This window comes from Anastrepha ludens, chromosome 3 (assembly GCF_028408465.1).
Source record: "Anastrepha ludens isolate Willacy chromosome 3, idAnaLude1.1, whole genome shotgun sequence".
In the NCBI taxonomy this organism is placed as follows: domain Eukaryota; kingdom Metazoa; phylum Arthropoda; class Insecta; order Diptera; family Tephritidae; genus Anastrepha; species Anastrepha ludens.
The window spans coordinates 57,180,065-57,195,163 of NC_071499.1; the positions used below are offsets into that span (position 1 = coordinate 57,180,065).

Here is a 15,099-nt window from a genome sequence, read left to right on the forward strand (position 1 = left end):
CTAAATGCCCAAATTTTTCATTCGACGGCAGTGCCTCGCAGGTATGCCCCGAACGCTACTTACAACTTTAAACGCGTTTTTCTCGAAATCACTTTTTTTAAACTGGCCGAAGACATAACTCGAACAAATCTTTACCAATTCTTACGAAATTTTGACAATACATTCGAAATACCTTTCTCCGGAGACGTACGTAGGATTTTTTATTTATATTACATAGTTTTTTTTAATCAACAATTTTATGTCGTTCTTTATAGTGAAAATTGTAACTTTTTGTTCAAACGTGCACCATTTCGCGAAAAAACAAAATATCGAAAAAATCCTACGTACGTCTCTTTCTGTTGTTATATAGAAACTAAAAAAATTTTATTTTTTGATCCAGGACAAAAATTAAGGAGTTTACGTCTTCGGCAATGGACCCACTAGAAAAAAAGGCGCCTTAGGAGAACTGCTGGACAGCGGCCATTTTGAAATTAATTCAGACGAAAAATTTTGTATTTGTACCATGAAAGCTATATTATTAAACCTATTTCACAGATTTTCGATTGATTCCTTTGTTGAGTCAAAATAAATTCATAAAATATGCCCATTTTTTGCGCTCTAGACCAGCTTCCCCCCTTAAGAGCTCAATACTGACAGAGGTCAGTCACCGACTATCACTCAAAGCGTTCGGACGTCTTTTGTTTTCTCAGTGACTATTCCGTGACATATATGTAGGAAATGACGAACACGACGAACAGACATAATAGGAGACAGAGCGCACAGTGTATGAGCGGACTAATACGGACAACAATGTAACGCAACAGAAGACCGAGATAACCATACCGCGAACATACCCAACGAAGACGTTGACGATACGTACGACAGGACAGATAGAACATTGTGAACTAAACCGCCATCAAGCGAGGAACGCACAGGAACAAATTGTCTAAGTTGAAGTAATAAAGAAATTGTCTAAATTAAAGTAAGAACAAATTGTTTAACTCGGAATCCTACATACATTTGTTAACTTTCCGCTAATCGCTTCATTTACTTTGTGCTTATTCCCGCCTTTGGTTTTTTGTGTTTTTCATTTTGACATTAGATACACGTGTTAAAACGTTTGTATAAAAGAAAAAAAAAAAAATCAGAATCAAGCTCAATAATGGCGCCGGGACCTCCAGATATATCACCGAATCGCTTTTCAGCATTAGCAGACTTCCTGGAAAATCCGACAAGGAAGAAAAAGAAACCAAACCCAAATCAAGACATTTTTGCCACATAACCCCAAATTTATATTGATAACCTCTGCCGACAATACTAAGCCTCTTTCTCAGCTGAGCCCTTTTGCCATTAAAAAAATCGATCGAAGCTATTTCGACGAAGATAAACTCAATCTCACAACTCCGCGACGGTAACTTACTCGTCTTAACCCGCAACGCTCGAATCGCAGATAAGTTCCTAAAAGCTAAATCGTTTTCTAACCTATGTCCCATTAACGTTAAGTTACATGAGACATTGAATTCAGTGAAAGCTGTTATCTACTCGCCTTGTCTAAAGCACGTTGCGGAAGACGAAATAATCGGAGAAATGAAAGATCAACACGTTAAGGGTGTCTACAAATTTACCCGCCAAATCGAGGGTAAAACTTTGTATACCGGTCAAATTGTTCTAACTTTTGATCTTTTCCAGCTTCCTGACGCCGTTTGTGCTGATATTCGAAATGGACAAGTGCACCGAAGATAAGCAGTTCATATTGAAGTTTATTGAAAATTATCAATGTTTACCAGCATTATGGAATATAAAAGTAGAAGCATATTGTAATCGCGAGGAAAAGGCGAAACAATATGAAATTCTATTGGAAATTTACAAAGAGCGGTAACCTAGCGCAACAGTAGAAGATGTTAAAAAAAAATTAATGTTTTGCGTACAAATTTTCGGCGTGAAAAACAACGTCTTGCTGAAATAAGCAGAAGTGGCGCAGGTTACGAGGAATCACTTGAGACAAGTCTTTTTTATTATAATGAAATGGAGTTCTTAAACGACATTGAAACCCCATGCTCATCAAAGAGTAGCACTGGTAGTAAAGTAAACAGCCTTTTTAAATGTATACATATGTACATATATGTATATATATATAGGTACATATATGTTAACATGGCAAATGTTAACTTTTCAAAACGCCGATCAGTAACTTGAGTACAGCGGATATACAACGCTTACATAGCGCTTCCCACAATAATCCAGACGCACTGTCAGCAAAAAAGCCAATGGCAACAACACCCCAATCGAATTAGGCCGGAAGTTATGCACGCGCAACCAAAGCCAGCGATTCCTGGAAATTGCTCACGCCACCACAGGTAGCTCGGCGCATTTTAAGTTTAGGTTTTAGATTAAGAAATTTTGTAATTCAGTTTTAGACAGAACTCTATAAAGAGCGGTCATATCGCAATCTTTTTAAAAAAAAGATTTTTTACGCGAAAATCTTTAACTGGCGCCCAACGTGGGACCAATTCGTTAACTAACGCGAGTGTAAGCCAATAAAGGAGCCGTCTCCAGCAATAGTGTCCGTACTAAAAATAGAAGAGCCGTCTCCACTAATAAATGTTTCGTTCGCGAGTAGTAGCTGAATTGGCCCCTGAACCAGGTGGACACAAAGGGCTTTTTTCAAGCTGTGTCACCAAAAGCTAGAAACGTGTGCCGGAAAAAGGATTCCCTGGCAAACAGGGATTACCAACAATCAGACGCATCATAGCAACCAAGAGTAACGGAAAAGAGGCCCCTTGTAGCGAAAGCTACAAATTTAAGTTTGAAAATGCATACATTTGTAAAATCGTAAAAATATTAAATATAAAGATATTACGAAAATATTAAATACAAAATTGCGGAAAAAAATAATAATAATATTAACATTTATTTTTATGTACATGGCCACATACTTAAAGTATAAATGCCTATATTCCTTGAAATCGCAAAAGTAATGCGAAAATGTTAAAAAACAAATATATTGTGAAAGGGAAAATAATTAATTCCTGCTAAACTCTATAAATAAAGGCTTGTACAGCCAATAATAAATTAAAAACAAAAAACTGTATAATATTGCTTAACTCTGCGATTCCTACGGGACCATCCAGAGTAGGAAAGCCCTCCTTCCTAAAGGAGTAAAACAAATACAACAATTATAAAATTCATAAAGAACGGCTCGTACAGCCAATAACTCAATAAAATGCAAATTGATAATATAGCTTAACTCTGCGATTCCCAACGTCAGGGACCCTCCAGGGTACGAAAGCCCTCCTTCCTAGAAGAAGTAACCAAATACCAAGCCGTATGTTATGCTTGTATAGCCAATAACTACAATAATTACACGCAAAAGCTGCGATTCACCACCTTCGGGGGGACCCTCCAGCTTTATCAATAATAAAAAAATTAAAAAACAAAAATTGAAATAAAAAATAAATTATAAAAAAATTAAGGGAAAAAAGAAAAAAACTATCATGTCTAATCCAAATAACTTGGTAAGACCTCCTGTGCTAAGCGCTCCTCCTCTACAATCTGTTCCTTCCTCCACAAATGCAAATGCATTCAACATGGAGCAATTAACAAACGTAATAGCAGGAGTCGTAAATAACATACTTAAACAAGAGGGACGAAACTTAGTTCAAGCTGCCCTCAACCCTAATGCGATCTTTACTGACATTTCGGACGTGACTATCGATTCTAGTCTACCGAAGAATATAACAGAGTTAGACAAAATTCCAGACGTAGTGAGATGTTTGCGTGAATTTTCGGGAAACCCGGGTGAATTCAACTCCTGGAAAAAGAGTGTAGATCGCATTTTGCAGATCTACGAACCGCAAAAAGGAACGCCTAAATACTATGGAATCCTCAACGTCATACGTAACAAGATTGTGGGCAACGCCAACATTGCCCTAGAATCGTATAACACGCCTTTGGACGGGAAAGCGATTTCCAGATGCCTTACTTTACACTACGCGGACAAACGCGACATCGGTACCCTTGAGTACCAAATGACCTCCTTAGTGCAGGGCACCCTCACTATCCAAGAGTTTTATCAGCGCGTCTATTCCCACCTGTCACTTATCCTTAACAAAATCGGAAGCATGGAAGTTAGTCAAGAAGCCATGCATCTAATTACGCGCACCTATCGGGATAAGGCCCTTGACACCTTCATTCGAGGACTTAGAGGCGATCTACCAAGACTCCTCGGAATGAGAGAACCAGCAGATCTGCCACAGGCTCTTCATTTATGCCTGAATTTGGAAAACCAGAGTTTTCGTTCTTACTACGCACTGAAAAGCAGTGACCAGTACAGGAAACCTCACAACTTCGCCCCTTTCACCAAGAAGGTCCAACAATGAGTTCTACCAAACCCGGCTATCCCCAACAGAGCTCATAAGCCATATTTTCAATTTCAACGGCATTATCAGCCCAACATATCTCAGCAACCAAACAATCTAACACCGCGTCCGTTTCCGTTTCCAAAACCTCAACCACGACCGGAACCGATGGACATAATCCATCATTACGTACACGCCATGTTAATTACATGAACAGACCACGTGCTAACGACTTTTTCGGTAAGAGACCTCCGATCGATAGCCCACCGATTCCGAATAAAATGCAAAGGAATTTCCATATAGATTCCGACCAAAATTAAGGTCAAGAGCAATCTATAGCAGAACATACAAATGATTATATAGACCAGCACGATGAACTACAAGACAACGAACTGACTGACATAACAGATATACATTTTTTAGGTTAACTCACTCTTCACTGCCTTATTTTGAATGCAGGCTGGAGAGTGGAAAGATAGTGAAATTTCTAATTGACACGGGATCAACGAAAAACTATATTCAACCTTCTATCGTCCCTAATCCAATTAAAAATGAATCAAACTTTTTCGCAAAATCAATAACAGGGGACATAGAAATAAAGGAACATACTTTCCTAAAGCTTTTTAATACAGAGTCAAAATTAAAATTTTTCCTTCTCCCAACGCTACTTTCATTCCATGGTATCCTTGGAAACGACAGCCTCGAAGCTGTTATCCACATCAAAGACAATTTTATGTCAATCAAGGGTAACACCAAAATTAAAATAAAGCAACTTGAATCCAAATCAGCGAACGCAATTAACATTAAAGAAGATCATATGACATCTACCCAACGAAGCAGAATCAACAATTTAGTGAACAACTTTTCTAAACTCTTTGCAGAACCTAACGACAAACTTACTTACACTACGAAAGTTATAGGCGAAATTAGGACAAATAAAGATACCCCAGTTTACACATGATACTACCCCTACCCAATGGCATTAAAAGGCGAGGTAGAATCCCAAATTAAAATTGTTGAAAATGTACATACATATGTACAAGTAAAAGTAACATGTATATGTATAAATCTAAATTCGATATTGAAAACGGGACTTTTCCGAAAATGCTCTCTTTCTACTTTGTCGCTTGTGTGAGCGTCAGTATACGTTCGAGAAGCAAGTTAAGTTCTGACTGCGAGTGCGAGTGGTTCCTTAAAATAAACTGATTGTGAAAACTAGTAACAAAGTGTCTTATTTCAAGTTGGTGTTGAGTATATATATAACAATTAAAGATTATAATTTTTCCATAAAAACAATGCTAGACGACGGCATTATTCGACCTTCAAGGTCACTATATAATTCACCCGCTTGGGTTGTAGCAAAAAAACTGGACTCTCAAGGCAATAAACAGTACAGGTACATACAGTAATCGACTATCGCATTCCAATACCCCAAATTAATGAGGTACTGTCCCAATTAGGGAAAAATCAATATTTCTCAGTCCTAGATTTAAAAAGCGGATTCCATCAAATCCCATTAAAGGAATCTGATATCGAGAAAACCGCTTTCTCAATTAACAATTGATCGCTTTTTGTTTTGAACGTCACCGGGCAAACGACAAGCACCCGACACGAACACATATAAAGTGCTGGACTGTCACCAACCCCTTACAATTGCGACGTGTGGTCGATATCGGTGCGTAGTGGATTGCTTGTGCGATGGATTGCCAGAAAAAGCAACTAGTGAAATAGAGCAAAAATGGAAAGTAACAGACCAGAAGGCACTGGCATGTACATTTTTAAATGTGAAACCTACGCAGTTAATGCATATCAAAGCATGTTAAAATGCGGCAGAAGCATGGCAAAAGTTACGCCAAATTCATATGCCAGTTGGTCCTGTTAGAAAAGTTCAGTTGTACCAGAAACTATTACGTTTGAACAGGCAGCAAGATGATAATGTATCAAAGTATGTACAAGTTAATAATTAGCATATTTATTTTAATAAAGTTCAATTCCCCCTGTCGCAATTTAATTGCTGACACATTTCCGTTTGTTCCAAATTTAATCATTTACCTTTCTCACAATATTTACTTAAAGTGCTGACGACATGTTTGCATTGAATGCACCTCAAACAGCTCACGTTGCATTCAATGTGATGATTGCTGTTCGACATAGAATATTAGCTAGCTAGTTAGAAAACAAATTAATAATTAATCAACATACCGACTAAGAAAACATAGTCTTCCAGCAAAATTATAATTAAAAAATAAAGACATAGAGGACATAGTCCCCTCTTTACAAAAAAAAAAACAATATTAATAAGTATTTTATTAAGTGGCGCCCGAGCAGCCTGGTATAAAAAAATATACCACAGAACCTGAGCCTGTACGTGTCCGTCCGCAAGCACCCGTTCGTTTATAGAATTGTATTGAATCCTTAGTAACGAAAAGTAAAACGGAAAAAATTCGTGCAATCGGAACGGTTATAGTTAAATGAATTAAGTGTTAATAAAAACAAAAATAATAACAAGAAATACCACAGTGAAAAATTAGAAAAAATAAATAAATAACTCATGGGCAGTTAGCCATGGCAGCTATCGATAATACTTTATAATTCTAAATTTGTTATTCATTCATGCATTTACATATATTAAAAAATAAATTAAATAAAGATTGAAAAATAAATAAAATAAAAATTAGAAACTAAATGAAATAAAAATTAAAACTAAATAAAAAATAAAAAAAATAAAAATAAATAAATAAATACAAACTAAAAAATATAAATAAAATGTGCAAAAAAAAATATAGTAAAAAATAAATACCCCTAATACTAAGGAGCTTCTGGAAGTAAGCCCATAAATGCATTTTTGTTTTTGCTATAAATCTTTCATTCATCATTCAATCTGTATTTTAGGAATTCAACTTAATAAAAGTTTGGTTGAAAATTAATACGTTGTGACCTGATGACTTTCAGGAATCATACCAATTATTATCTTTATTTTGCTCTCCCCTAAGAAGTTTTTTGGAACAACTTACAATTAAAAAAATTTTATAAAAACTTAAGACCGTTAAAATAAAATATGTTTTCTTTTTTTAAGAATTCACTAGAGCATACGTGAATACATACATACATATATGCATGTACGCATATACACACTTGTATATGAAATCTTCCAAAAATTCCGAAGTTCCAATTATGTAACTTCTCGCCTATTTACTTTGAGCTTTAAAAGTGGTATGGTACGAAATGATTTATCTGTAGGAAAATACAGTTCGGCGGGTATCTATCTGGATCTAGGAGTCCACAGACATACGATACGATTGATTATTAGATATGTCTTGTATTTGTATGATTTTATATGTCTTTAAACTGCATGAGAAGACAAAAAAATTACAAATCGGAACTATAGTTTGATTCTAAGAAATACCACCTCTTTCGTTTGTACCAAATTCGTCAGTGCAACTAAAACCGAATTGAAGTAGTTGTTCCAAACGGAAGAGGTAGTATTTAACGGCTAGTTTCGCGAGTTTAAATTCATTTTACAAGAAATCGATAGTGTTAAATTTTACTAGTAGAGATCAAAAGTTTTTAAATTACCATCTTCGCTTGAACCCCATATTATTGCTTCACAACTATGCACTGCCTGTCGTAGTTGTGGCCTTTTAACCGGCTATTTTACCTAGTTGGTAGGTACTCATGTACATGCATACTCGTACATATATATAACTACTCATTTAGTACATACAATATTTAGTACTTGCTTATGGTATTATACAATAATTAGAAGTGCTTTGTAAGTTCCTGTTTTTGTCTTTGTAGTACGTACCCGCACACAGTATAAGTTGACTTTGGCATATGTGTATATGTTTACTTGTAGCATTAACTTACTTTAAAAGAAACACACTGATGATGGTATGTAATTTACTAACTCGATGCCTCCATTTTAAATGCATTGATTTTATCCTTGAGCTGTTGGCATAGAGTTAGACCAACGGTGAACAACACGAGAACCTCGTTGAGCCAACCGACTGAGCATTCAGCCTGTGTGGCCTCCATTTTCATAGTACCCTGTACGTTTAACAGTTGGTAAACAGCTATTATGAGTTTGTGGCATTGTAAAAAGAAAGATATTGCTTGATCTTCTGGTAGATTAGGTGTGAGCGATTTCTGAAAAATATAAAAGTACACGTTAGAGACGTCGCTGTCTAATTTCTAAAACATTGTGAGTCAAAATCAATTTTATTTAATTTATATTGGCCATCAAATCAACTACATTTCCGGTAGCGTGTCATTAAATAAAGGGTTTTCCAATAACAGGCGTTATTTTTAATAGCCCGCTATTTCGGTAGATGTCACTCTTAAACTGTCATTTTTTGATATTTGACAAGTAGAAACTACACCATTAATAAAAATGGAATGATACACGCTTAAACATCACTGCATTGTTACTAATTCACTAATTCAAATAAATTACTACAATTCACTATCAAAAATTGGCAGAGACGATTCATAAAACTCGAACATGTTTGGGTCATCGTGAAGCACCTTGTCGGACCGCAATACAAAAATAGGTGAAAAAATTCGAGCTGTTGGGACAAGTTAGTGATGTGAAAAACAAGACCCGTGCACGTCACTCAAGAACAGCCGAAAATATTGCTGTTGTAGCCGAAAGTGTTGAAGAAACCCCAGGTTTTTCCATTCTTCGTCGTTCTTTGGAAGTAGGTAATTACACAAACGTCATTACACTGTATTTTGCATAAAGATTTGGGTCTTAAGGCTTATAAAGTCCAATTAACACAAGAACTCAAGTCGGCCGATCATCAACAACGTCGTGTCTTTGCTGATTGGGTCGTTGAAATGTATGATAATGATCCGGAATTCCATCGAAAAATCATCTAGAGTGATAAGGCCCATTTCCATCCCGGTGGCTTCGTGAATAAAAAAAATTGTCGGATGTGGGGCTCAGAAAATCCAAGAGTTATTGTTGAAAAGCCTCTCTATCCTCAACGTGTGACTGTTTGGTGCGGTTTATGGACCGGCGGAGTCATTGGACTTTTTTTTTTTTTTTTTTTTTTGTCGAGACAACTAGCAAGTGCAGCACTCAGACATTAATTGAGTCCATTGTACTACACTTGGATTCCCTTTTAATTTCCTTTAAATCTACCCGATCTCCGAAGAAATCTGAGTAGATCTTGTGGTGCCAAGGAGCCAAGATGGTCGCTTCTTAACACATCAGTGCCAAAGACCTCAAACCCGATTCGAGCGAAGACGGGGCAGACACACAGGAAGTGGTCCGCCGTCTCATCCTCCTCTTCACAAGCTGGGCAGAGTACACTGTCTGAGATGCCCAACCTTTCCATGTGTTTTGCCCACAGAAAGTGGCCCGTCATCAGTCCAACCAGCCGTCTACACTCCCCTCTGCCTAACGACAGAAGGGTTTGCGACAGTCGATCGGACATGACAGGTAACATCAGTTTTGCCCATCTGCAGCCTTTCTCAGCCTGCCAAGCTCGCTTGTGGGTGGTAGTTACCCATTTGCTAACCGTGGCCGTGATGGAATAGACCTTCCTGTTTCGAAAATGAAGATGGAGCAACAGTTATGGTGAATGGATTCCGCTATCGAGAGATGATTAACGATTTTTTATGGCCGGAATTGGATGGTATTGATCTGGACAACGTTTATTTTCAACAAGACGGCGCTGCGTGCCACACAAGCAATGAAACCATTGATCTTTTATCAAAACAATACCTCTTATTGGAAAACCCTTTATAACATAAGAGCTGAAAAGTCCGGAGCCTAACAAAGAAAACACGTTATTTTTGTTCAAAATTTGCTTTATTTATTAACGTAATTTCCATCAAGAACAGCGCAATCATTCCAACGCCGCTGTAACATTTTAATACCACTTTGGTAGAACGATTTATCTTTTGCCTCAAAATAGGCCTCAATTTCAGCGATAACCTCTGCCTTCGAGTGAAATTTCTTACCGACGAACATTTTAGATCCGCGAACAGCCAGTACACGCTGGGCGTCAAATCTGGCGACTACGGTGGATGTGGGAGCAATTTGAAATTTAATTCATGTAGTTTTGCCATTCTTTTGATTGACTTGTGACACGATGCGTTGTCTTGATGAAACCAAACTTTTTTCTTTGCCATATGCGGACGGTTTTTTGTAATTTCGGCCCTTAAAAGCTCGAATAACTCTATATAATATTCACTGTTGTTGGTATTTCCCTTCTCAAGATAGTCGATGAATACCGAGGCCACAAACTTTCCAACCGATTGTTGTGCTTTCGGGCGCTTTGGCCGAGGTTCACCAGTTGCTGCCCACTCAGATGACGATCGTTTTGATTCCGGAGTGAAGTAATGGGTGTATTTTTCATCCATTGTCACATATCGTCGCAAAAATTGCGGTTTATTAAGTTTAAACATGGCCAAGCACTACTCAGAATCATCAACACGTTCTTGTTTTTGGTCAACAGTTAGCAAACGCGGATCCACCCACTTTGAACAGAACCTTCTAATAGTCAACGTCTCATGCAATATAAAGCCCACACATTCTTTTGATATCTTTACGATTCAGCCAACTTCATTTTTCGATCATTCAAAACGATTTTGTGGATTTTTTTTATGTTTTCTTATGTTACCGCCTCATTTGGACATCCACTGCGTTGTGCATAACCGGTGTCTGTACGACCACATTTGAAGTCAGCAAACCGTCATTTTATTGTTGTTTCTGACGGAGCGTAGTCGCCATAACACTTTCCAAGCCATTGCTTCGCTTGAACGATATTTTTTCCCATCAAGAAGCAGTGTAAAATTAAAACACGAAGTTCTTTTTCATGCATTGTTTTGAAAATAACAGAAGTGGCCTCGCTCTTAGCACAATAACTCAAGAACTAATGAATATAGTATCATGAAATTTAACAGCTATCTTTTTAAGGTTAGTACTAACTGAAAAAGGGGTGAATACAATAAAACTTGTTCCATCTATGTATTAGGCCCGCGGCATATCAGCCCATGTTTTATTAAGTTTAAATCATAAAATTGCCAGTTTGGAATATTTTTTTTATTTGCAATTATGGCACTTTTAAAGTAAGTATGCGAGACGCATGCGCCAAGCAAAGATATGTACATAAGTATATGCTAATTATCAATCTCCTAAGACTCACCATATTTCGCCCCTTCATAAGTTCATCGATTGCTTTCTTCTTTGGTATTATCAGACTGGTGCGACCTCGCTGTAGAGCACCTATTAATTCTCCTATGATTTGTAGCACTTCCTCGCGAGACCTGTGGAAAACCCATCGAGTGATACATCATCAAGATTGAAATAACCAATTCTCCATAAGACAAGAGTAAAGCGTTTTCAGAAAATCTGTCAGAATAAAAAGTTTCACAAAGTAGTTACTAAAAACAATTGCATCTTACAAGCGGAGGTGTGTGCAATCTGCCTATGTGCAGAGATTAACTTAGATAGGAACTTGCAGAATGAGCGAATTACCATTCTGAGCGATAGTCAGGCGATATTCAAGGCTTTGTCATCCTGTGAGATTAAGGCCCCACTGGTCCTCAAGTGTTAGGTACGCATAAACGCATCCGGTTCCAGGACACAGGGATATAACTTGGGATCGCAGTAGCGGACGCATTGGCAAGAGAAGCTGTGGCATCGTTATTAATAGGACCCGAGTCCTTCCTTGCTATGGAACAACACACCATCTAGGCAAAGCTTAAGAGTGAAGAGCTAAGGCTAAAGGAGGTTAGCTGGCACCAAACTATGCGGCTACGCCAGGCGAAATCCTTACTGGCTGGGTGCAACCAAAAGAGGTTTAAAAGCTGAGAATGCTCACGGGCAAGATGAGGTACTGTGATGAGAAGTGGGCACAAAGGACCATGAAATCGAATTGCAAAACCTCCAACAAATCTAAATCTAATTATTAAAAATTTGTAAATTCCAATTCCTTTGGAATTATTATTTGTCTAATCAAACTCCGAAAGCTAAACGCCTTGTCATAACAATTTTGTCATGTTAATGAAAAATAGGCGTGTTTATAACCGAGATCTTACTTGAGTTATATGTATGAGAAGTAGGCTTCGTTGTTTTTTCAATCAATTTCAAGCACACGCTTACACTAAACGCAATTTATAAATTTATACGTGTATGTATATTTTTGGTATATTAGGTATATTTTTAGAGCTCGGCCAAACACCCAAAAAATGGGCGAAAATGGTCGAACAACAGATCGCAAAATTCATGATTTTTGATGGTCGAGCGAGAACGGAGAGTAAAATTTCAAGGCCATGCAACGTTTTCGGCATTTTCGTTCCGCGAGAGAGAAAAAAGATATAACGTAGAGGAAAAGGAGAGAGAGAGCTATACCTTATATACATGGGGGGACCGGGGACTTTTTACCCCGGGCCCGGAGTTCTCTGAGGGGCCCGGACTCGAGAGTAATTCGAATTATGTGAATTAAACATAATTGGAAAGGGCGCGCATTTGCAATTTTCCCCGGGGCCCGGATATGCTCCCTACGGCCCTGTGTGAACCTAGTTCTCCAGGGTTCTCGAATTTACAAATAAAACATTGAACGAACTGTGAAATTTAACGAAAAAGATTTTCCATAAAAGTTACTAGATACTTTGCCCGTTTCAGATAACAGTTATTTCTCAATGATTATTTTTTTATGAATCCAATAAGAGTTATTTTCAACCTTTTTTCCCCATGTCGGAGATGCGCTTTTTGTTCATATTATATAAAAAATTTCGGCATATGGAAAAATTTATAAGTAAAAAAATTATAAAAAATCAAGAGGGTTTTTCAGCAACTTCAAACTTTTCTTTTACCTTACTACAATTTAGTAAGTTCTAAAACTGCAAGACGAAAATCTTTCTAGAATTTTAATTAAAAAGCGTAGAATTGTTACGAAAAGTTGGTGGATTCTTTCTAATTTTTGCATAACAATTAAAAATCGGATTAAATGGTCTTTGTTAGACCACATGAACATGCGAAAAAATAAAAATAGTCAACATGAGTTGAAGAGCTCCAATTTTGTCGCGGGTATATGAACGCACGCCTTTCATGCCAATGCGTACATACATATGTTCATATACTCGAAACGATGAACAAATTACTCCAGTCATTACTGATATTTTTCATTTGCTGAGAACTATTTATGCTTTGAAAAAAAACAAATATATCTCACGTTAGAAAAACAGAGCAGCGCTCTCAAAACAATTACTATTGACAAATGAGCGCTGCTGTTTTTCTCATTAGATAAGAGCTATTGGTTGAATGGTTGAAACGGTTAACTGTTATCTGTGAACTCTGCTACAAATACTCACTTGAAAGCATAATTGTCACCAACGTTATCAATGTGAGTGATGGCCTGTTGTAGATGATTTGCAGCATCTTGCACCTGTTGCAATTTCCATGGCGCGTCCGGTGTAATAGACGTGCGTTGCACTTGACTGGACGCGCGTTTTAATTTATAACTAATATCCTAAAGATAAAAGCACGATTAAAACCATAACTTTCAAAATTTATGTAAACCTACAGCTTGAGTAATGCTATCGCCAGTAAGCGTAACGGAACACTTAAGCTGATCCTGAGCTGCCATTAACACAAATTTTTCAGTACGTTTACCCTCATTATCGGGGAAGCATGGTACCGGAAATCGGCGTGCGCATTCCTGCAAAGAAACAAAATGTTAAAGAATGTATAAGAATACATATGAATCCAATATACGACGACTTTTTTTAATTTGCCTATGTTAATATGAAGTTAATAAATAGAGCTCACCACTAAAATCTCGCGCAGCTTCTTAAGTATCGCGTGAACTTCATCGCGCATAACCCATTCAAATTCGATTTGCTGCAATACATTAAAACAGTTATTTTTCATTGTTTATACAATACGAATGTTTGGCAACAGCGTAGGCGCCAAATTTTATTTATCGATTTTTTCGTTATCCATATTATAACAAGAGATTAAAGATTGAGTAGGCTGCATAAAAAAATCCAATGGCAAATGCCAATGTATTGATCAAGGTGAATGATCCATAATTTTGACAAACGAGATCGGTTGGACCTAGCCAGATTTCTATCCAGTCAAGGACTGATCCTTCTGCAGCACTCCATCAGTTTTTGTTTCGCACATTCATTTTACTACACATTTTCAAAGAATGCCTTAAGACTATGAATGTCACTAAAACCCCCAACTCTTGTTAAAATTACTTTACTCATATTACAGTATTTTCGTTAATTTGTTTCCGAATTTATTGATTATTTTACTCTTTAGCTGATTGTGTTCTGCTTCAATTAGCATCACGCATTATTAGCTCAATAATTTGGTCTTTCAAATAGTCAATGCATATACGATTATTTTATATGCGATTATTTATGAAATGACCCTTATTTAATTTTTATTTGCAAACTTACGAGATTTTTAATTTCTTCGCCTTCCGTGTCTTCCATTGTTTGTGTATGCGGGTATGGATGACGTTTATCAGATGTTTGCATTTAACAAGTTGAAAAACCACGAAAAAACGCCGCTATAACTACCATTAATTTCCTGAAAAGGTATAAAAGGGGTTGCTGAGTTGTCACGACGGTACTGTGCTTTTACATTGATCTGTAATGTATACGCAATATAGAGAATACAGAATTTGGCAAATTTCACAATTGAGTTATGTTAGTACAAAAAATAAACAATCTTAATATACATATGTATATGTATAACATAGGAAATGGTGATTTGAATATAAAATAAAATTTATAAATA

At 36.9% G+C, this 15,099-nt stretch overlaps 1 protein-coding gene across 2 annotated transcripts; it reads right to left on the bottom strand.

Annotated features, from left to right (window-relative positions):
- Positions 1-8,204: 8,204 nt before the first annotated feature.
- Positions 8,205-14,904, bottom strand: LOC128858026 (protein rogdi-like). 2 transcript variants are annotated; one of them, XM_054093947.1, is made up of 6 exons: positions 14,757-14,903; positions 14,119-14,190; positions 13,874-14,008; positions 13,662-13,819; positions 11,492-11,612; positions 8,205-8,483 (listed from the first exon to the last, which is right to left on the bottom strand). In XM_054093947.1, exons 1-6 carry the CDS (start codon positions 14,835-14,837, stop codon positions 8,241-8,243), a joined length of 810 nt encoding a protein of 269 aa, XP_053949922.1. In that variant the 5' UTR covers positions 14,838-14,903; the 3' UTR covers positions 8,205-8,240. The 2 variants fall into 2 exon arrangements, with proteins under 2 accessions (XP_053949922.1, XP_053949923.1); XM_054093948.1 differs by lacking the exon at positions 14,119-14,190 and having other exon boundaries at positions 14,757-14,904.
- Between the last annotated feature and the right edge of the window lie 195 nt (positions 14,905-15,099).